Here is a 24,745-nt window from a genome sequence, read left to right as displayed (position 1 = left end):
CTTATCTGACTTTTTTATTGAATCCAGAAGATTCAAACATCATGTAGTCGAAAACAGGAAACATGTCACGTTGCACTGAAAATGAACTCTGAAAAGTAGTGTTTCATTGGCCTTTCTGGTTGAAATTTTCAGTCTCACCTCTGACAACACGCAGCAACAGTGAGTGGGTGTGTTTGTTGTGGTTGTAAAATATTCTCTGTTGTACCTGTAACCACAACCCAACGGTAATGCCACAGTGTGATGACACACCCTGTCAAGTTCTGCATCACTGCTGCAAGGTGAAAAGTTAAACCGCTGGAGATAAACAAACGTAAAGGCTTTCAGCTATGAAGTTGTTCTTCAAGTACAAATCAGGCTTACTTTACATTTCTGTTAAGCATATTTGATTGTAGGCAGTGGCGATCCTGGCCTATGGAAGCCCTGATGGTTGGGCTAATGGTTACACCAGGTAGCTAGCTGACTGTGCTAATGGTATCCATGCTGTTATACTGAGGGGGGGCCTCACACAAAGGCGCACCGCACCGCTCCGCTCCGCTCCACCTTTTTTTTTTAACCCCTTGCTGCGCCTTTTTATTGTTGCCAGGTAACCACCTCATCACGTCCCTACTTCGGGGGGATCCAAACTGTTGCAGTGTTTGCCTCTTCTGACAGTGAACCCCTGAATGCGAATTATACAGGTTTGAACTAAGATATATATTTCTTGCTGTTCAAGTGTGGGAGTTCAAGTATCTTGGGGTCTTGTTCACGAGTGACGGTAGAATGAAGTGTGAGATGGATCGACGGTTTGGTGTGGCATTTGCAGTGAGCTTTCAATTTACTGGTCCATCTATGTCCCAACCCTCACCTATGGTCATGAGCTTTGGGTAGTGCCCAAAAGAATGAAATCACGGATACAAGCGGCTGAAATGAGTTTCCTACGGCGGGAGGGGGGGGGGGGGGCTGGGCTCAGCCTTACAGGGTGAGGAGCTCGGACATCCGGGGGGAGCTCGGAGTAGAGCCGCTGTTCCTTTGTGTTGAAAGGGGTCAATTGAGGCGGTTCGGGTGTCTCATCAGGATGCCTCTTGGCCGCTTCCCATTAGAGGTGTTCAGGGCATGTCTCACTGGTAGGAGGCCCCGGGGCAGACCCAGAACACACTGGAGGGATTACATATCTCATCTGGCCTGGGAACGCCTTGGGGTCCCCCAGGAGGAGCTGGAAAGTGTTGCTGGGGAGAAGAATGTTTGGGATGCATTGCTTGGCCTGCTGCCCCTGTGACCCGGCCCCAGATAAGTGGATGGATGTTCCAGGCAGCCATTTTGTCTATTAATTATCCACATTGTTGTTTTATGATAATGCAGTTAAACACAGAACGTGTTGCAGTTCATTTCCTCACATCATTATAATTTGATTTGGAGTTTTCTTACCCTAAAATTGTGTTCATTCAAAAATGAGTGGAAGGAATGGATGTCTGTTGAGTGAGCTTCTCAGAAATTTGAACCCCTATAGTTAATTGACAACTGAGCAAATGTCATCTGATGATAAGGATCATGTGATAAAATTGAAAGCTCCCGAACAGCTACTAAATGAACTTTATAATGTGGTCAAGAATAAACTCTGAAACTTAACACAGATAATTTTTTTTTCCAGCACCAGGTTTGCAACATCGCTGCACACTTGCACACTTTGGCTTGTTGGGCAACGTAGTTGAGTCACACAGTGATGTGGTAGATGTGGCTGCCTCACCCCGTTCAGGCACACACGCGTGCCCTGACTGCAGACTGTAAGGTTTTCCTTGGCACTTGGCTCAGGGCAGAACGGGGAGTGGCCCGAACACACAACTTCTTTCTGACAGTCAGTCTCATCATCACAGGCCTGACCCACTGGCTTAAACTTACAGTCCTGACCGCAGCACAGGCCCTGACTCGGACTTAATAAAAGCACACACAAAGAGTTATGGTGACAGATAAACATGAAAACCACATCCATAAACAAAACAAAGACACACTTAGAAGGCAGAGCGTCAATAAAATAGTTTAGATGACTGTGGTGTACTGATTTAATCAACCCTAAGAGTCTATTAAACTAAAAACAATGCCATTGTAGTCTGCATGCAGAAACATATCCTTAAACTAAAACTGTGTAAACTTCCATCTTGAAGCTTGTATTCACACTCTGATGGTCTGTGTACCTGCACACTTTACCAGGCTTGAGGTGACACTGGACTCCTACATGCTCTTTGGCGCTGAAGCAGCAGGGGTCTGTGTCGTTGTGACCGACGTCACACTCCTCACCGTCCTCGACAATCAAGTTTCCACAAATGGGCTGATCACTGACTGGACAGAACACACAGATAAACACACACATGTAAATACACACACAGTGTATAATTATTTACAGTGACTAATGCACAGGGTAAACATTAGGCCCCGACTGCACTCTTGTCTTCCTCACCCACAAAGCAGTCGTCCTTCTTCACCTTCAGGATCTTGCTGATGTGTCTGATGCTGCAGGGTGAGATCTTGTCATTGTTTTCACGCACCTCGCTTGTGGCTTCAGGGTACATCAGGTACCTGCCTTTACCGCCCCTGGAGCCGAGGTTTCCGCAGTTCGAGCCGTCGTCGTGCTGGAAAACAGACCAGAAATTAGCTTTTAGATGGTGTGTTTTTCCGGATATGCATCTACACACTGAGGAAATGGAATCAGCAGCTATTTGGGCATCGCCATTAAAAGTACTCAGCTGTAGACAGGAACAGCAGGGGGAAAACAAATGATCTAACCAAGCTGAAGCCATTTGTTTCCATCCTCGTTACGGCTCATCATCCCAGACATTAAAAATGTTTTCAGTAAAGCCCATGGACGGTTGTTTTACAGCTGAAAGCTCTGTGACTTTTAGAGTTATCTTTGTTATGTTTTCAAATAAAAAAACATATCCTTTATGCAGTCAAAAGATTTCCCTAGAATCTGATGGCCGTGAAACAGCAGTGGAATGTCGTGTTCCACATGTGGTACACAGAGAGCAGAACAGAGAGCTTTGGTCAGAGATGTATTATTATTATTATTATATGTCAAACATTTTCTGGAACTTGTATTCCCTGTATGTCAAACTCACGGGTGAATTAAGAGACCAAGGGACGGGCTTTAAAGTAACGTAGACACGTGTGGAGGAAACATGTTTTGATGTGGGTGAATCCACATCTGTTCCTGATTAGTTTAATGGATGTAACTTCATAGTATTCACTCTGTGTGTCAGTATCTGCAGCTCTGGGGTTAACACCACTGCGTGTCACAGCAGATGTTAATGTGGTTACATTTATTTTTGCTTTAATTGTTATTTGCTGGTATCATTTGGTTACACGTGAATTTACTGCTGCAGTCTTAGAGACGACAAAAACTGTGGAAAGCAATAACAAAGGAAGAACAGCCAAGTATGGGTATAGATCACGACTGCGCTGCATCAGTTTGCAGATTTCCTGCTCTTCCTGTTTACTTCTCAACACCTGCAGTGGTTTTACAGATGCTGCTACCCGAGACATAACCTAGATACAGTTTAAAGATAAACAGTTTATCATGACACGTGGCAAATGTTGGACTGTAAAGCTTGTCATGCTCGGGGCAAAACAAGTTCAGTCCCGTCTTCTTTAAATCTTGTGACAGCTGTACCTATACAATCATAAAGTGAATATCTTTGATTTACACTTTATAGCTCATACATTATATTATTATTATTATTATTATTACTTTGTGTTTTTATTGTATTTATTTTATTGGTTTGTTTTTATCCTTTTTTTCCTTTATTTGTCATTATCATTTTTGTCTTTCTAATAAGTTTTTGCGTCTTATCTCTTTTTAATTTTTCCTCAAATTTTGTCATGATCCCATTTGGCATTACTGTTCAGCTTCTATTGTAAAATTGCTTCTGCTTTGCTTTATTTTTCCAAAGCACTTTGTAAACTCTGTTTTTAAAGTTGCTTTATAAATGAATTATTATTATTAACATAATAATAATAATAATAATAATAATAATAATGATAAATAAAAAATAATTGTCATGTTAAAAAATTAAATAAAGAAAATTAATTAATAAAATTAGAAAATAATCCTTAGCTACTAATTTAATCAGACTCAGAAATCAGAATCTGAACTACATTATTGATCCCAGGGGGAAACTGGTACACATTGCAGTTGCTCTCATATTTAGGCTATGCACACACTAATTATAAAAAAGAAAAAAGAAAAGAAGAAGTATGTATGCTGCAATATATAACAATATGCAGAAATATGTGCATCATACTATAAAGTGCTTAAATTTAAATGCAAGAACAGTATAAGTAACAGATAAATAAGAATATAATTGAAAGAGTATTGCAGCAGTTGAATCATTGCACAATTTTTGTACCGTTAAGTCAGTATTGCACAGTTAGATTATAAATAATAACTGAATTATGGAGTTAAGGCTGCAAATGGCCATACTGTATGTGCACAAAATGTAGGAAGGAGCAATAAAAGAAAAATGTGCATTTCCTATTTACTATATAGTTTAACTCACAAGTGTGCAGCAAACTGATCCATAGCACACAGTTCTAAAAAGCTAGTGTATGCATATAGGGGAAGTAGGTCAAAGGCCACAGCAGCTCTCCAGAATTCACTCTGCATCACAGCCCACACCTCTCTTTCCTCCACCGTGTTTGCTACAAATCTCAGTTGTAGCCCGCGCTCAGACCTCTTCATGTGCTTCACATGAAAAGGTCCGGTCTGGAAACAATGAGACATGCCTGTCACAGGAGCCAGTGCACCGGGCCGGAGTGGAGAACTTACGGTAGTTTAACTCATAAATAGCACGCGAGGTCTGACGCAGCAGAACTAATCTGCTCAGGAGCGCCTCAGAGGACTCTTTGGTCTGTGGAAGTGTGAATAACAGAGGGCAGGGTGAAAACAGCCCGAGGAGCACTGCTGGCATTTTGGGCAGTGGGAGAAAGGTTGCAGGTGTTAGCAGCACTCACACATGGAGAGGGGGTGTGTGCATTTGTGTGTACACATAAGCTGTGTGTTGTGATGGTGGAAGAGGTTGTAAATGAAGAGAATAAATGAAAAGATAGAAAGAAATCACAGCTCCTCCTGTTCTCTTTTCTCAGATTATCCACTGAGGCGGAGCCAAGGGTCTCTGAAACAAACCACTCAGTACAGGCCAAGGTCTCTAATGCCCACATAAAGTGAATCATTCACAGACAATTTGTTCCGGTGCAGTGCAAACAGCCATGTATGCCCTGTGAGAATATGTGAAGTAAGTCTAAATTTTGAATCACAGAGATTCGTCATGTTGAATTATCATTCAGTACACAACCAGCACGTTAGACTGGAAGGTGTTCAGTTCACTGGGGCACCAAAAGGGGTTCAGGATATAACTGGTAAAGTTGAACAAACATCCGAAATACTCAACCACAGGTCAGTGGAGTATGCTCAGACCTACATTGTGCAATTTCAGTTATCTGCAACTGTCTACACCCTCGGTTTTAAATCTGAGCTTGAATTCATGATGTCACTAGGTTTTTCTCATCTTAATGATGGACTTGGACTTTCCATGTCTAGATATGACGTGCAAGGTACCCTGGGTTCTGGGATGCTGTGTCAAATTCACCCTTTACATAGATTACATAGAGTGTCTGTTTTCAAAATACACTTCCATTTTCACAGGAAATTTACCGTTTACATACTGTCTCTTTCAAAATAAAAGCACAACGCCAGTACAACACTGTAAATTGATGTTTTTTCTTCCTCAACAACAGACACACGTGGTGAGGTTTGGGCAACAAAAGCAACACAAGCACATGGTCGGTTTAGAAAGAAAGAACAGATGTTTGGCTTCACATGTTACTGGACCGACCCAACCTACTCAGACTTTCACCCCCTTAACTTACATTGTTGTCTAGTTGTGTGTTTTTTTGTGTGACCACATATCATGCCGACGTGAAAGGGAAAGAACTGCTTTTTTCATCAGTGTCTGACGCCGTAAGTGACTGCGCAAGTGCCGATATTCGATGACTTCGGAGTGAGACCAGGTTGGTGCCGCAAAATTTTAGTTTACATGCAAATTATTTGAATGTAGGGTGCAAATCTATCCGTAAAGATATACTATGCAGGATGTTCCTAAAAATCATTGTAGGGTGACAGCCCTCTTACCTTCCGGCTTGGGGTGTCTTTCCCTTTAAGACAGGAAGCAGGAAGAGCATCACTGATTAACTCATACCAGGTGTGCTGCTGCTCCTCAGCTATATAAGCTGCTGGAGTCAGTCAGTCTTTCACTCTCACCTGGGCGTATGGTTTGTTGTCTTCTTCTTCAGGTTGTTTTCTGTGTTTATTTGTTCATTTTGTTCATTACACAATGTTTAATTAAAAGTCATGTGTGTCCTTTCCTCTTTGTCCCTCCCTTGAGCCGGGCTGTGACGTAGACTCACACAGTAGTAATCCCTCCAAATCAACACGTATGACCCACTAGAAGTGTGTAGTGGTGTATTTATTGGCAGGGACGCAGCCTCTGCCCGTATTTTCTTATTTTCTTATCATTTTACTGTGTTCGGGATGCTCCTGGGCACAGGAACACGGTGAGGTTGGGACTTAGGTAGCGGCCAAGTGCCAGACTGTAAGCAACTTGCATCTAAGAGGGAGCTATGAAAATCATGGACACTGCGCCAAAAACCCTGCAAATGTAGTGGACGAGAATTAATCTGCACAATAACCAACAATTCAAGCAGTGGTACATCAATTAAAATTCACATTATCAGGGGAATGTCATGGGATATTCACTGTACAATACATGCCGCAACAACCATACATGTACAACCATACATGGTTGGTTTGACTGAGCCACTTCAGACAGATGTATTTCATATATTGATGCACTATGTATTTAATATTTCATAAACTCTGTGATGGTGACTGACCGGAGATCCCAGGCTGTGGCCGAGCTCATGAGCGAAGGTCAGCTGGACCTGTCGAGGAGGCAGGAACTGTCCGTAGTTCTGAATTGTGACCAAACCTGTGTTCTGGCTGATGTTTTCGCCCTTAAGAGATCTGATCTGCTTTGAACATATTCCTCCTGCGTTACCTGAAGTGCACACAGATGAAAGGATAAACACTGAGTTTGGTTGTCACTGAGGTCATGTACAGTAAATGACAGTTAAAAGAAATGTATAATATAAAAACAGTTTGTCTTCTGGTGTTTCTTTCCCACACAATATGTGGTTAATGTATTGTAAGATGGTGGAAGAAATGCAGGTTTTGATAAAGTTGGCAGGTCATGAAACATAACTCCAACTGCGTCACTGCTTCAGATTCAACAGACCTGATGAAAACATACCTTCTTGTCACTTTGCAGTACAGTATGGTTGCATAACTGACCTTGTGCTACTGGAAATACCTTAAACCAACAATGCTACTGAAGCGTTATTGATCTCTGAGGCCCCGGACAGACAGACCTGCTGAGCTCCTCTAGTTTCACATCAAAGCCTGCAGAGCCATTTGGCCTCCAATAGTCTCCATCTGCCTACGGGTTTACGTAATGTCCCTGAAAGCCATTCCCACAATTACAAACAGCTGGCCACGTTCACATGGATGGATGGCTGGGCTGTGACATCATCTTTCAGCTGGCCAGCCAGAGGACAGGTTTCACAGAAACCAGTCTGATTGGTCAAACTGAGCACCTATGATAAGGTCTCTCAGAGAGGCCGCTCGTGGATTTGAGTAAAGTGGTCAGATGTGACTTCAGGTAGTTCAGCAAGACCATCGCTTAAATTCAAGACATCTCACACTTAAATACCTTAATTCCCCAAATGACCATTACTCATCCCATATTATGTTGATGATGAAATTGTAAAAAGGAAGTCTTTGTTTTTCCTGTCTGTCTCCAGGGTGAAGAAAGAGTCCACAAATTAAAAAAAAAAAAAAAAAAGTCTTGATGAATCGGAGTAAAAAGGCAGCAGCAATAACAACAGCAAAACTAAATCAAAATTTCTATTTACAAACTCTCACATAGCTTGTTCCATTTAATCCACATCTCATTTATCCAGTCATATGCTCAGTACTTCCCAAACATCTAAAGAAGTATTTCACTGCTGCAAAGATGGTCTTTTCATAAAACTGGGCTGACATGACCAGCGAAAACAGAGGAAAATGGCTGTGGCATTTGCTTTTGCCCAAGAGGTAGAAAACCAATAAACACTGCCGTTCCAGCTTGGTGATGTAATGCGAGCTTGGCCATTTTGACACAGGAAAAAATACGGTGGTTGGTTGGTAACAATCAATTTCCAATAGTTATACGTTAAGCTAAAATGTGTGTCTAAAAACATTTTAGGCGAGAAATAGGCAACACAGTAACTAGGTTCATATTTGATCAGCACTGCCTAGTCTCACAGTTTGAGTTTGAGAACCACTTCTATACTCTTTTGTTGAGCACTAGAATATTTTGTATTGACTCTCTTCATACGCCCGAATAACTCGCGTCATACGCGCATTTAATTGCTGAACCGATGAATGAACTTTTGCCGGTACGGCCTCAGCATCACACGCCCCGAGGAAATCAATACTGACTGGCGATCATGGCGTGAATCCATCACTGAAGTTTACATTTTTCAACTTGCAAATGCATATGATGTGAAATCTCCCTACTTGCTTCATTTTCGCAACTTCATTCATGTCACGTCCATCCTGAATTCCAGTTGGTATATGCATCTAATCATGCCTTTACATCGACTTTACATGTGATATGTTTTATTTGTGCCCACTGTGAACACATCAGCGTCCGTGGTGGCAGGGATACAAGAGAGCAAGCAAAAAAAAAAAAAGTTGGGCAGGGAGATCTGCAGGGAGATCCTTACCAAAAGTTTACCAAAGTCCATTTACACGTACTACCCATGTTATTATAATACAAAGCTGGTTGAATATATGCAAAGTATTCCTTTACGGGTTAGTTTGGATTCACCATGCTCACCGTAACACACAGCAGCGAGGTAGAATAACTGTTATTGGCAGAGGAGTCTGGCTTTAAAGTTTCACCACAGTTCAGTCTCCTGTCAGGAGGCTGTCTGTTTGGGAAGTACTGCACACACGACTGGGTCACGCATGAGTTGTCTGAGAGGTTGTGAACAGATGTTTTGATGTGGTTTTGTTGTTGCCAACTTGTAACTTCAATATGGAGGCCTGCGAGAACAGTTTTCTTTACAAATTCAGTGTAACACAGGGTGAGTAATGGTCTTTGGGGGGGTGAAGTATTCCTTTAAACAGGGTCAATCCCTCATATTGTATTTGGGCCAAAAATCTACTTAGTGCTGAACCTTGGAAGATGCTAACCACCTGTGCCTCTAATCGAAGCCCAATAAAATGACTAGTTGCTGCCTAACAGCCTCCACAGCCACTCCTGTCTGTGCTCTTTCTCATCCATTATCATTGTCTCCGCGCCTATTGCCACCACAACTCTTTCAATCAGCTGCCATGGTTATCTCCATGTGTCCCTCCTTTCTTGCCATTGGTTATCTCCATTTGTGCCCATGCCCATGTGTGCTTCAGGTTGGAGGTCTCAGCAGTTCCCATACAGGCACGTGAATTTTATGTAACACCTCTTACACAATACGGCCAGTGCCATTTTGAGTGGTAAGGCTCGTGAGGTGTGTGTCTGTTAAAGATATTCAGTGCCTGTTTCACAGAAGTCTGAGTTCACAAGGTGTCACTGAGGACTGTGGGAACCAGTCACGGGCATCTGGATCTCCCACCACCGGCATGTTTTTCTTACACAGTGGGCGTATGTGTGACGTCCAGGAACAGTGAGGGACGGTTAGAGGTTGAAAAACAAAAAACAAAAGTGCACCTTTATCTGTGCTGTTGAAACAATGAGGGTACTGTAGGGGCGAGGAGCGAAGGAAAGACAGTTACACCACTGTCATGTGTCAGGTGAGGGAGGTAGCTGCTGACAACCTGAGGCAATTTTATCCCTCGGTGTTTGATATCACAAGATAGCCAGAAAAAAGAAGGCTGAATTAAATTTTTAAGCTTGGGAGGAAAATCTGGAAGAAAATGTGACAGGATTAAAAAGACTTAAGTTTCATACCCACAAATTGTCAGGGACGACCCCCTCAGCCACGTTAATCAAGAATTCTAGATGCATTTCTCCCACATTCCCAGCTTTTGACCTAAAATGGCCTCCCCTGGTGGGCTATTCAAGGAGCCGGCTTTCCTAGAAAGAGCTCAGTTCGGAGGAGTGAGCTGTGGTTTTTGGCAGCGTGAGCACAGGGGGGGCTGCAATTCTGTCCCCTCCTCCCTCTCTCTCTCTGTCTTTGCCACAGAAAGGAGCCGCAATGAAAGACTCCTATTATTAGCTCGCTTGACAAACACAGACCGGAGAAACAAGCGAGCCTCCGGAATAACTTACACATAATACACACAATCACCGTCAGGAGGAAACGCAGGCACAGTAATACCCCCTTCAAAAATTGTTTGGTCAGAAAGTATAAATAAACATCACAGACAAACCTGGAGGAACCCACACATACACAGACTTTCACACAGTTTCTTAGGGAAAACAATAGTAAATGGGCAGTCTTTCCTTTGATAAACAAACAAGGGGGATTCCGTGTGTCCTCATTACACCTTTAACAGCAAAAACAGGTGAGCCATTTGACCGCCAGTTACTCCAGAGTTCTCAGAAAAATACAGTGGATGTTCTCTGGACGTCTACCATAATTATTGTAAAATAAAGCAACTGCATCTCACGGCTCGCTTTGTCTCCAGAGTTCATCGACCTGCACATTGCAAATCTGAATAGTACTTATTCACAGTGTTGTGGGAACAATTTGACCTTTTAGGACAAAAGACTGTCTGGAACGCATCATAGGTTTCATTCAAGCCAATTAGTTTTGTTGTTTTTGCTGTTGTTGATATCAGTTGTGGTAAAATTTGACTAAACTGCAACAAGAATGGTGAGCTGATCAGACAGGACATGTTAAATCAGGACGGTAGGAAAAATTATAGGCACAGACATCAGTTTGTACGCCAAACTCATCCTCCAGAAACTAGACGAACCATTACAGGAAAGCCCAAATTCAGCCGCAGCAGCAACCTGATCTGGGAGAGAGACTTCTTAAAAAAAAAAAAACATCTGAAAAGGTAGATACAATAACTATTTTATTCCTCAAGCCATCAGCTATCGGTGCTACACTTGAGTTCAGTCAGACAGCTCACATTTGTTACACCCTGAAGTCCCCATCAAGGTCATGTTTTCTTTGTTTTCAGTTTTGTTAGTATTTCCTGCTTTATTCTGACACTTACCCTTGTCTCTCGTTTCAGGCACTTCACTTCCTCCCCCTGTGTGATTACCTGCTCCGCCCTGACTGGTCTCACCTGTCCCTCATTACCCCTCCTCTCTTGTGTATTTAGTCCACCTACTGCCCTTTGTCTGTGCCACTTTGTCTCTGTAGTTTGGAGCACTTGTTCTAGCCATTTGTTCCTAGTGTTCTCTAGTTTTTGATCAGGTATCTTGCATTTTAGCATTGTGCATAAGCCCCAAGCTTTTTGGAAACGTTTTTGAGTCCTGCTACTGAGTCCTCTCCTCTGTTGGTACCAGCCTGATAATGTTTTATATGTTTATTTCAACAGCAGAACATAAGTAGAGTTTGGCGTCTAGACTCCGGCCTCATCGCTTCCTGTAGATATGTTTACATGAGATATTGGGGAGTGATGATGGTGGATGCAGGGCAGCAGTGGCATACACAATGCAAAGGGGGAACTGGGAAGATTTTGTAGCTTAAACAGACCGCCAAATTGAGAGGGTGTTTTTGTAAATGACATATGGAGAGTGACATACGACATATGTGTATGAATCAGTGCAGCTTGAGTTGACTGCCTGAACCAGCTTGCAGGTGTCACTCCATTTCTCCCCACAATGCAGTACTGTATGTGTTTCCAACAAGTTATGTCTAATATGTATAATGGGTTTAGAATAAAACTTTAATCAACAGGTTTCTCAGATGGTCACTTGCACCTTTGCACTCTTATATCAATTTTGTTTTACTGATTTGAATCGACTTTTTTTGATGCAGTTTTTTTTTTATTCTGTCTAAATCAAATGTCTTTTATTAAGATTATGTTGCAGTTGTGCTTCTGAAACAGATGACAAAAAATTCTCAAACTTAATGTACTGTAATATCTAAACCACCTACTAAGAGGTGAAAACGAAAGTGAATTATAATCACTGCTGGACAAAGAAGTACCACTGCACAATCTAATAGCTATTTACAATGGACAGCTTCAGTAATAACTTTGTCGCTGATCTAAACCAGCTGAGACAGACGGAGCCACTGCTTCCCAGTAATGAAACTGATGAGTTACACATCATCATAATTATTGGCTCAAGTACTGAAAATAACAGAAACATGTCAATAGAGAAGTGAAATGAGTCCTGGACCGTGAAACGTGTCCTGGTGCCGAGCTGAATTCCTGATATTTTCCAGGTTTTGCTTCTGCAGCATTAAAAACATGATGTTTGGTCTGACTGTGAAGCAGGCTGCAGATTAATGACGCTCCACCAGCTCCTCACACTGTCACTATGGACACCCTGCCTTAAGAGAGGAATCTGTGTTTCTCTGTCAACAAGGGGACACATGGAGGGTGTGTGTGCGTCACTGTTTTCATGTTCTGGTGGTACGTTTTTGTAACTAGAGGACAAACATATCACATTCAGACAGCTCAAACTACCAGATCACACACAGAGTTACCCAGATTCCACATTTGTTATAATTAGCTGGTTCCTTACATGCTGCAAATTAATTTCTGACTGAACTGGCAGTGGTTGAGTTGCATTGTGGGTAATGTAGGCACAAGGTTTTGACCAGGTTTGCATGGAATTAAAAAAAACAACATTCTGAATTATGTTAATTAATTATGGCTGAATCAGTTTCACAACTATGTTACTACAATCACCGGAAAGAAGCAAGTTTAATCTGCCCAGACATCTTTTATATGTTCACAATTATGTGACGTTCTATGCGCTAGCACACAGTGAAGCTCATAGGAGTAATATCCCATGGGCAGAAGAGCAGAAGGTTAAAGGTTAATTAAAAGGATATATATTTATGGTAACACTGTTATTTTAGTTTTATGAGTGTGTACTCCCAACAGGACAATGACGCTACCACATGGCTGCCAGCTAAACCCCCCAGTGTGGACTCCTCAAGTAGTCTCAGGAGCAGCAGGAAAGTTACTGGTGAAAAAGCTTGAGTGGCACGAGACATTTCGACCCCAACCCCCCGTCCTACCCTGATGTATGAACACACAACTTGGAGAGGTTTGGAGGAGGAGGTCCAAGTGACTGATGGTGTGTGCGAGCGTGTATACGTGTGCACAGTGCGCATACTGCTGTAGCTGTAGTAGCATCGGGGTCCTTGAGTTTATGGTCGCACGGTTAATGGGCTTCTATTTCCCAAGACCAGTAATAAACTGGTGGAAGTGGGTGGAGACACTGAGGGTAAGCGGTATCTGTTTCTGGAGGTCAAACATTATCCACGTTTAATACTCTGCTCATTCTTCAGGGCGGTCACATGAGACTGGAAAGTCACAACAGTGTCACTGCCACTATAAACCCACAATGTGTGTATATGTGTTTGTGTGTTTGTGTGTGTGTGTGTATGTGCCTCACGTGAGGTGTCACCATGGAGATCAAGCTGTGGAATGCAGTCAGCAATCCTCACTAAGACGTCTGGGAGTGGTTTGTGCGTCTCATTTGTGTGTGTGTGAGTGTCAAAGGTTCATTGCTCTCTAATCACATGTCATTGTGGTGGTCTGCTTTCACACCCCTCAGTTTAGCCAATCAAAAGCTGCATCTGAGTGAATGTCATAGAGACAAGCAGGAAGAGCCTCCCTATCAAAACAATTCACAACATACGTGTCCAACTTCCTCCAACACAACAAAAACACTACACACAGAGAGTCTGTCAGCAGACCGGAGAGACGTGGCTGAGGTTGTAGTGAATGTGTATATGTAGGTCATCGAACAGTATGTCCTCAAAATGAAAAGCAAGTTGACTGAAAGCTCAACCTTTTAAAACCTTGAAGCAAATTCTGTACAATATTTTGTAAGAAAACATCTGATATCAATAATCGCTAATATCACTGATGTTTTTTAGCCGAATGCGTCCCCGTTTCCGAAAAGGGCAGATTTCATGTAGGAATGAAACATATTTTTAAGTCAGTTACTGAACTGTAATCCTGGTACATCACAGAAAAATTGAGACGTGAGTTCATTATGCAAATTATGACTTTGAAGTCAAGTCAACATTATTTAAACAGCACTTTAAACACAAACAAAGTGGATCCAAAGTGCTTTTACAGCACACACAGAAAAAAAAGAACAGGAGCAAACAAGAAGAGAGAAACACCAACAAAGACAGTCACAGTATGTGCAATTAAAGGCGATAGAGTAAGAGTGTGTTTTAAGACCATTCTTGAAAATCTCAATGGTGGGGGAGAATCAGATGGCGGGAGGAATTCCAGAGCTTTGGGGCAGAGACAGAGAAAATCCTGGGCCCTTAGTCCTGGATCTCGGGGACAGACAGATCAGATGATCTTAGTTCTCTCATAGTGTGATACGGGGAGAGGAGCTCTCTAATGTAAGAGGGGGCGAGGTCGTTTGAAACATCACAAACATCAGACTCTTGTCTGTATCCTGTAGCTAACAGGTCACATAACTTATATAGCTATAGCTTTTAGAGGAAAACAAAAGCATCCACACACTCAAGTCTGTGCAGAAATCTTGAAAAAAGCCTTTCTTCAAGGCATAAACAAGTTTATACCTGCCTGTTTATGTCCTGAGGAAAGCCTCTGACCGAAAGCTTGCTTCCATTTTTTCAGGATTTTTTCACAGATTTGAGTGTGTGAATGCTTTTGTCCTTTATTTTGAAAGTTGTATAGCTCCAGCACCTCAACTAAGTTTGATACAGGCGAAGTTATAGTTTTCTTTTTTCTATTTTTTTAATGAAAAACATGAAACGTGTTTTTTTAAAAATGTGATACGTGATTTTGTCTGTAAATAACAAAATTTCAGTTTCAATAAAAGTAATGAAACACCCGTTATATGAAGTTGTCAACCACACCTCTAATTACCTGCCAACCCTACTTAAACCTGGCCAACCCATGCTGCTCTGTTTGTCTCAGATTTCGCGACCCACCCTACCTTTCCCTTTATCCATCATCCTCCCTCCCTCATACCAACCAACATTCCTTCATCCTCTCTTCCCTTCTCCCTTTGTCTCTTCTTATTCAGTCTGGTGCACACCTCTCCCATGTCTCATTCTAGGTACCGTCTGGGGGACCTGGAAAGATGCCTGAGACGGGACCCCCACACTGAGTCTCCCTCTGCCTGATCTCCAGTTCATCCTCCCAGATCAGCCTAACAGATGACATCCTCTTCCACCTTCACATCCATTCACCAGTCCTTAACAACTAACACCTCCTGAATTACGATTAAACATTTAAAAGACATGTTGTTGTGGCGTGTGCCTTGCTAGTGAATCTGTCATTAATGATATTTCCTCATGCCTGACAGCAGAGGGTAAGGCAGCTTTACATGCAGATCACTAGGAATTGTTAAGGAGTTTTGCTTTTGGACTCTCCAACCAAAACACTGCTAGTATAAAAGCCCTGACCTGTATAATTCCTGCAGTTCTGTGTGCAACAACATAATTTGATCCAGAAAAACCAAGGGAGGGATGTGTAAGTTTCCCTTTACGTTATGGGCATTTGTTACTGCTCTCCAAGTTTTCTTTGTCAGCTGAATTCCAGCTGATTCTACACAATCCATCACCCCTGATTCACCCCTACCTCGGGTCAAAAAAAATCACACTCATCTGTAAACTGTGAGTGTGTGTAGGAGTGCGTAACATGGCCTCGGGCGAGATTGCGTGATATGAGGACCAGTGAGCGCTGGGAGCCGGAGAAGGAGCTGCGCTTTGACAGAGATTCACGCAGAGATTCGCACAGAGAGGCAGAGCAGCAAAACATTATTTCTCTTTGCAGGTCTCATACTTTTAATACGGACTGCCACACGCCTATTTCATATTTTAGCCTGCCATGTGTCCTCACCACTAACTCTCAAGTTTGTCTCTTAACTTTGTTATATCCTGCAAAAAGCAAAGCAATAAAAGCCCTAGTCTTTTTGACAATGCTGCATTTCAAATCAATAACAATTATATTCCACCACATCTTTCTAGTTATGTTTTTTTTGGGGTTACATACTTTTGTTAAAGGTACAGTAAGTTATTTTGACAAAAGATAGGGCTTGTGTTAAGTTTAGGTGAAGATTTTAGGTTGGGGCAATTTAACCCACTGACACACATTTTCCCCACGTTGTTTTTGACGTTAGGGGTTTGGCTTTCAACAACCTTAAAGCTCTTTAGTAGCTAAGGTTAGATAAGGTTATCTAATGTCTAACCATATCATATGAACTCAGTATCACAAGCCACATGACATAAAAATTCCAAACCACTGACATTTATTTAATGGTGGAATTATTCCACCAAATGAAAACATTCTAGATGACTTGTGTACCATGTTTTTTAGACACAGGTTTAAACAATGTCTGGCTGCACAATGTGGGTTTGTTTTTAAATACTCCATATATAAAGGGGTAAAAGACTTTAAGACAAAGAATATCACTATTTCAAATTTAGGCCCTAATAAGCAGCCCATTCGCCAGAAGTAAAAAACAACATTCTACATTTCATACATATCATATCAGTGTTTCCAAAGTGACGTGATATATGAACTGATTTTGTCTGGAGATGTAGAGGGGACAGTGGATGGCGTGACACCTCGGCAAGACAGCTGCCAAGCTGCAGATCACTGCACACAACTGTTTGAGACAAACAACACCACCGGCTGTTTTTATGGTGACCCACTTTCCTTTGGTGTTTGTGCCACCAAACATGGCTGTTTTAGGCCAAACATAACCAAGCCTTCACCACAGCGCTGCTGAGAAATGTATAGTTTTAATGTATCTGCTACAAAATAATATAAAAATGTAACATATCAAAAATGTACGACATGCGAACATTATTTCTGGAGACTGGGTGGAAATAACAAATGAACAGTTCAAGTGTGTGACTAATGAATCTCAGCGTAAGTTAATTCAGGAAGACTTTCTTTATGATATATCCATTCACAATTCTCTCTCTATCCCACTCCCACCGCTTCCTCCAATCAGCTGACTATGGGTGTTCCCTCTCCTGGTTAGCCAATCAAACTTTGCCACATTCTCCTTTAGCCATTCATGTTGCTACTGCCAAACTTTAAATCTGTTCTCCTCTCTGCTCCAGCTGTCATTTAGGCAGAATCAGTGCATCTTCCTCCACCCCATTCACCTCCAGTCATCTTATCCAGAGCCCAGGACAAGCTCATTATAAGCCTATTCCTCTTCACATCCAGCTCCTCAGCTCCCTCATCATCTCATCTCATTACCACCACCAGTGTCTAGACTCCATAGAGGGTTCACTAATCTACTACGTCTTTACCACCCTCCTGGAATTGATGATATCATGATGGGTGTTTTTTTTCCCCTGTCCTCACAAAGCACTCTTATTAGTAAAATCTCTGTCCAAATTAAAACTTAAAAATCAAAATTGAAACGCTGTAAAGAGCATGCCAAACCAACAGGCAGTGATGTAACCCTAACCTTAAAGCCATGCAAAAAACAAGTAGGAGAGGCTGACCAATCAGGACCCTGAAAAAAAGCTAATAGGCGACCTGAAGCAGTGACATCTGTAGTATGTCCTAATGTCTCGTGGAAGTGGAAGAGTAACTGCACATTTATGTGTAAACATGTACAAAGTCCTGTTAGCAAAGATAGAGCCGGCACTATTTTGACCATGTTTGCCTTTGCATGAAATGTCACCTCATTTGTGATGCCTCAGAAGGGAGATAGCAGCACACTAAGTTTTCCTTGTACCCATATTGAGTTCTTGAAAATCTCCTCTGTGGATGGAGTTTTGCAAAAAGTCTGTTTTCAATGACCTAAAAAGCATTTTGTGTGTGGACACGAGGCCAAATCACACAGAATAATCTATGTTTTTACCTTTGTGCATGAGGATTAGGCCAATCAAGCGGCTGTTTTATGGCATCGCCCCTTACGCAAAATAATAAGTTGCATTTTATCAGTGCAGCATCTACATGTATATGTCTTACTTGTGTAGGTGCATGCATTTGTGAGTCACAGTGAATCTGACTCACCAGGCTTGCCCTCGAAGGCGAGTCCCAGTGTTCCGCTGTAGTCTCTGTTAGTGAGCACATAGGCCAAACAGTAGTCGTTCCAATTGCTCTCAGCAAACAGCCTCAACAGTTTCTCCGGCCCGATGTACAGAGGGCTCAGAAGATCGTTTTTTTTCTCATCTGTCATCACCTGGAGAGAGACAGGCAGACACACTGTTGAATCAAATATCGGTGAAAGACAATATGAACAACAACACAGTGCTTCACAGCTCCAAGAATTGTACTAATATTGTCTTTTTATATAATTTTGAGGCTGAAAATCTGTCTCTATTTGACTCTCACTGATAAAAGAAGATATAGCTACAGGCGCCATCTGAGACTGATGCATTAACCCAATTATCTCAAGGTGACATGTTTGTGTAGTAAAAATAAATGCTTCAAAGCCAGCGTTACTGGACCTGCATGTGAAGTGCAATACTCTAAGATCTGGAACAACTGTGTCATTGTTTGAGTGAAGGCGCATCTTACAAAGAGGGTTTTCACTTTGAAGTTGATCAGCTTGATTCCATCGAAGTCCACCTTGTCGTAGATGTCGTTTACTGCTCGCATGTAGGAGGAAACCTGAGAATAACATACATCTATGTTAACAAATGCTTAATAAAATCTCCTCCTTCTTTTACAGTAGGTTGAAGGTTGAACTTTATGTGGCCCACACTGCACCTTGAACTGGACCAAACACAAATGAAGAACATGATAACTTCTCCAATTTAACAGCACATATGCAGCATTTATTTAAAAAAGAAAAAAGACACAACGAAGGAATAAAACACAAGCAAACTGACAAACACACAATGTCTTTGTCATTTCAATGTGTTCTCTAAAGTCGCAGTACCTAATCTAGCTTGCCTGGTGTATGGGGTATTGCCCATTGTTTCGACAGCTAAAAATTCTGAGGCCCCGTTAGTCTGAAAAATGGCCCATTAGATTGAAAGCCCATTTCTCTGACAGCCCATTATCCCAAAAGCACATGCCCCATTTCTGAGAAAATACACACTCCCTGCAGTTACACAACCTGGTCACCAGCAAAAATGTTCACATTGGGGTGGCTGTGGCTCAGGACTTAGAGCAGGTTGTTCGATCCCTGGGTCCCCCAGCCTGCATGTCAAAGCAAGATACTGAACCCCAAATTGTTCCCGATGGCTGTTCCATCAGTGTTTGAGTGTGTTTAAAACTGGGTTGCAGGTGGCACCTTGTATAGTAGCGTCGGCCACCAGTGTATGAATGTGTGTGTGTGAATGGGTGAATGTGACTTGTAGTCAAGGTGCTATATAAGTGCAATATATTTACCATTGTACGCTATTGTAAATCATGGATACGCTACATTTGTGCATTCATTTGTCATGGATACGTTAACACTTTTGTTAACAACTCTGTAGTGAATATGTGGTTAGGTTTAGGCACAAAAACCCTTTGGTTATTGTTAGGAAAAGATCGCGTCTCTGCTTAAAACACCCACGTTTGGTGGTACAGAAGCTGCTGAAAATATAGGGACAGGTAGGTGAAAAACACCTAGACTTGTTGGCTGAAATGTCGCTGGGAAATGCCGCAAAGGGACAGTAGGTAGTTAGGGGGAAGGGGTCTCAGTCCAATGGGACATTTGTGGGACTAATTGGTCTGTGTAATTTTGGGCTGTTGGAAAAATGGCATTGCACCGGTGTACATTTGAATCTCAGATTTCTATGGAAGTACACAGACATCACCCCCTTAAATAAAGGTGAAACACCTCTGTAGTGACAAACTTTGCACAGATACAAGTTAGTATAGTCAAGGTCATATTCTTTAGGAGACATAAACAGAGGAAACAGTGAGTGGACGGGGACTTGGAGCACTTTATCCTCTTGACAACATACTTGAGTCTCTCTGAACTGCCCCACCTATCCGGTACATTATGCAGATTCAGACACAAACATCCTCGACCGAGTTTTGATCATGATTCATAAAAAGACCACGTGAGGTAATCTGTCAAGCGGGGTTATCCACAGAGTGTTTTCGGAGTGGGTGGCACAGAGAGGCACGTGCAAACCAGTCACATGTGACTGTCTCAGTCTATACAGCAGGGTCATGCGCTTACTACTGCTGGGGTTTTCCATACATGTAAATATTGACACCTTGGACTCTGGAGACACTGAAACCAGGTCAGTGGTGATTGCCAACAACATTTCTATTGACACTCAAAGATCATATCACGGCATCACTTACAGAATATTTTCTCTCTTGGTGCAACAAAGGTCTGGCACCGAACCAGGGACAACATGTATGTGTGTTTAAGATGGAAAGAATCTGAGGAGGTTCAGAGGAGGTGGTGAGAGGATGGACAGCAGGACGAAGGCCAGAGAGAACAATAGTGTGGTTACAAAAAAGAGCTAAGGACAGACTTACTTACTCAATAACTGACCTTGTTTTGATCACAAAGAGACTTGATTAAAAAAAAAGCACAGATGTGGTGCAAACTTGTTCCAGACTGAACCCAGATCAGACGCTGAGCAGATTAATCCAACTTTATGACATAAAATTAAACATCTGTGATGTTATAATTTCTTATCAAATATGGAATGCAATAATAAAACCTATTTATTGGTTTTAATTTAGGGGGAAGATACAAAGGTGTTTACGTTAAAGTTATGTCACTGGATTCCCACGTCAGTATGTGGCTAAGACATTATCAGGAGAGCATCTCATGTGACCTCTGGCCCCAAAGACAAGCACTTTGTCCAGACAGAGAAACTTCAACACAGACACTTAAATCACTGTTATCTTTCCTATTGCACTGAAGCAATGCAGGCGCGCCAGCATGCAAGCAGCTTTAAACCCAGTGTGGAACTCAAATCTGAGTTCACCACAGGTCAGCCAATGCTAAAACCATGATCAGATTTATCCAGAAAATCAAAATTATGTTCTTTTTCAACAACTTTGCATCTGTAGAATTATTAATTAATTCATTTTCTGGACCTGCTTATCTTGTTGGGGGTCCTGAGGGGCTAGAGTCTATCCCAGAAGCAGGGTACAACCTGGACAGGTCGCCAGACTATCACAGGACTGACACATAAAGACAGACAACCGTGCTCGTATTTGTATGGACAATTTAGAGTCACCACTTAACCTACATGTCTTTGGATTGTAGGAGGAAGACGGAGCACCAAGAGAAAACCCACACTGACATGGGGAGAGAATGCAGACTCTGTGCAGAAAGGCTCCACCACCCTGGGGTTCGAACCAGGAACCCTCTGGCTGTGAGGAAACAACACTAACCACTGCTTCACACAATCACAACCCGTGTCAGCGTGGGTTTTCTCCAGGTACTCCAGCTTCCTCCCACAGTCCAAAGACATGCAGGTTAATCAGTGACTCTAAATTGTCTGTAGGTGTGAATGTGAGTGTGAATGGTTGTCTGTCTCTATGTGTCAGCCCTGTGATAGTCTGGTGACCTGTCCAGGGTGTATCCCACCTGTTGCCCAGTGTCAGCTGTGATATAGGCTCCAGCCCCCTACAGGATAAGCAGTTACGGCAAATGAAAGAGGAGTATAGAGTGCATTAAACGCAAGGGGCAGGTCCTGAAATTTCCAGATCATGTTGTCTTACTATTTTTTTGTACTTTTTATGACAAACATCTACCATGTATGCTTCTGCAGCTCGTCCTCAGCATGGCACATACAGAGTTGTTATTTCACACTAAAGGGGCTAAAAAACAGGAGGTGACAGGTCAATCATGTGGACTGGTGGCTCTGTGCCAGACCTTTACACCTGGCACTGAAAGCGCAAAATCTTATTAGGCCGAATGTCTGTAATCCGTAAGCCACCATGTTCTCAAAGAGCGACAAAGTTCTCAACCTCCTCCCTACTGCCACTGTGTGCAACACCACGACAGCTGTGTGCGTCTGTGCAGGCCCTGGCATTTGGTGCTTTATTCAGCCTCAGCCACAACAGCTTGGCCCTTTATTAAGTATTGCTGAATATGTCAACGGTGAATAATGAAGTACTGCAAAACAAATTGTCTTCCTCTCACTTTCATTCAGTCATTAGATGTTGGTCATTACATGGAAAAGCGGCCAAAACAAAGCAAAGTTTCAATCATGATTAAAATGCCTGCCTGTGCAGCAAACTGCTCCTTTAATCAGAGATTAACATGGAAATCCTGAAATATTTCACAAGGACATTTGATAGCAGATTGCACACTGCTCATATTACTGTAGGTCCGCTCAGGTAAAACATTTAAATCCAATATTCAGGACCTTAATCTATGTATGTTGAAGCATGACAAAATAAGAAACACCATTGATCTAGTGCCAAATGATGCCACCTGCTCATAGTTCCTTTGATTCATCAAGATAAGATTGTAGCACTCAAGTGAACTTTGATTGCAGTACCGCGTACCCAAAATCCAGGACGCCATATTCAGAGACAGATTTGTAAACAAAGCATGCTCAGCTCGGCCAACAGCCGAGGAAATCCTGTTGTGTTGTGATGCTCCTGCTGGATGTTCCATTACGGTGGAAATGCTCCGGAGTACATTGTGTTCTCCGAGACATTGGGCAGCTCAGGTATCAGCAGCATCTCACTGCCTCACTGTGAACTTTGTGTACACGGAAAATAGGGCACAGAACCTGAACTGGAGGTGCAACCAAATCCAGAATGTATGTTAGCATTGTACGTTTCTGCCAACCACAGATATGTAACATTGGTAGGTAGCGATGCACAATAATATCTGCACATCAGCAATACTATCATTGGTTAGAAATTGGTTAGTCACAATAGTGAATGAGTATGAATGCATAATATGATGTTCATTCCACTACAGAAGAGACTAAAATAAGGAAGGGAAAAAAATGGAAATATCAATATCAGTATTGATATTTCTGATAGGTTATACATATTGGCATATCAGGTATTGACAAAATGTCCAATATCGTGCATCCTTATTTGTAGGTTATTATGTAGTGCAGTGGTTCCCAACTGGTCCAGCCACGAGGTCCAGCTTTCTCCTCAGTCATCAGTTCAAGCTCCACACAATTTGATATATTTGGCGTCATACTTGCATTTGGCCATGTCATCGAGGTAGTTGACTGTCACTTCTAGGAAGCTGCTGTTATTCACTCACTCTACAGAAGGAAACAGCACTTCAAAATAAAAGGTCTGTGCCAGAAATTCTCTGTACTACAAAACAAAGTGTGTTTTTTACAAACTTGACAAGTTTGCTAGTCAGCTGTGGTCCATTCACAATGGACCACGATGCACCAGTTTAGAACCACTGACATAGCAGATAACATGAGGTTATGTTTAGGCACAGAAACAGTTATGAAAAGATCATGTTTTGGCCTAAAAAAACTGGTTTTGGTGCCACAATCACAGCTTGAAATGTTGTGATGTCTAGCTAAATAAAACAACAAAAAACTGTTTTGGTGGTGCAGTCGCTGCCAGGACAACCGTGCTAAAAATGCAACTGTTTGCGATGTGTTTGTTGAATCACCTCCATCTCCCATTGACAAAGTCAGTTCATATGCATATAATCAGAATGACGTCACTTTAGAGATGTAGATATGATACGCATAAAATGTATTGATGTAACATATCCGTGGTTTCCAGAAACGCACAATGCCAATATTTTCTTATGGAGACTGCTCAAGGGGGTGATTGATGTGTAGGAAAGGTCTGATTGATTTCTCCCAAAACTGACAAGTTACAGCAGGTTTAAAAGTGAGACAGCAACAAAATGATTGCTTCATTGAGATCGAGAAAAAGAATGAATGAGAAGCATAAAAGTCCTCCTGAATGAACTTCGGCTAGGCTTCATGAGTAGTCTAGAAATCTCTGTCCGTGTGTGTGTGTGTGTGTGTGTATGTCTTAACCCTTTCAACTACCAGCAGCGCAAGAACACTTGTTCTCTAAATGTGTACCACATATGAAACATCATGTGTTGTCAGAGTGACACCAAGATGAATGATGATGAAAGACAACAGGTCTGAACCGATCACCTGACTCACAACAGCCTCGACTGACTTGAACTTCTGGCAGTAGTAGTGGTCAGCATGGAGGTGGAGCAGGCAGCTGGTCTTTGACTCATCCAGTGTTCTCCTCACCCGGCTCACTGGTGCCTCCTGTAGGTAAATCACAGACACAGGAAAAACAGATTTTAAAGGGGAGACAATCTGGGAAGCAGATTGAATCCTGGTGAATCATGTACTTGCATCTCTCCTCAGACTGAGTGACTACTTGTCATTATTTTGAAGCTGCAAAACATGATGTCATAATAACTGGGATGCCGCAGGTCCCAGTGGGAGATGGGACGAGAACATTCCACTGGGAACAACATCTGTTTTGACCATTTCACGATCAAACAGTGGAAATGATCTCCGCCAGCAGGCATGTTGATTTGAATGTATTCATACCAACGTGTCTCGACATCCATTGTTGATAATGAACACTGGGGCCACCACCCAGTAGGTCAAAAGTCAACAACAAATAGAGCAC

General features: G+C 42.2%; 1 protein-coding gene across 2 annotated transcripts in view; it reads right to left on the bottom strand.

Annotated features, from left to right (window-relative positions):
- si:ch1073-396h14.1 (disintegrin and metalloproteinase domain-containing protein 10) overlaps positions 1 to 24,745 on the bottom strand; it is a 43,640-nt gene that overhangs the window by 6,172 nt on the left and 12,723 nt on the right. Inside the window, exons 6-12 of one of the 2 annotated variants that reach the window (XM_049587371.1) lie at positions 24,250 to 24,372; positions 18,749 to 18,841; positions 18,242 to 18,410; positions 6,919 to 7,082; positions 2,432 to 2,603; positions 2,169 to 2,313; positions 1,724 to 1,907 (exon numbers count right to left, since the gene is read on the bottom strand). In XM_049587371.1, coding sequence (XP_049443328.1) covers positions 1,724 to 1,907; positions 2,169 to 2,313; positions 2,432 to 2,603; positions 6,919 to 7,082; positions 18,242 to 18,410; positions 18,749 to 18,841; positions 24,250 to 24,372 — 1,050 coding nt within the window. The remainder of the gene's footprint in view (positions 1 to 1,723; positions 1,908 to 2,168; positions 2,314 to 2,431; positions 2,604 to 6,918; positions 7,083 to 18,241; positions 18,411 to 18,748; positions 18,842 to 24,249; positions 24,373 to 24,745) is intronic. The other variant, XM_049587372.1, reaches the window with a different exon arrangement.

This window comes from Epinephelus fuscoguttatus, linkage group LG10 (genome assembly GCF_011397635.1).
Source record: "Epinephelus fuscoguttatus linkage group LG10, E.fuscoguttatus.final_Chr_v1".
Classification (NCBI taxonomy): domain Eukaryota; kingdom Metazoa; phylum Chordata; class Actinopteri; order Perciformes; family Serranidae; genus Epinephelus; species Epinephelus fuscoguttatus.
Note: the sequence above shows the minus strand (reverse complement) of the source record. Positions and strands in the feature narration are given on the sequence as shown.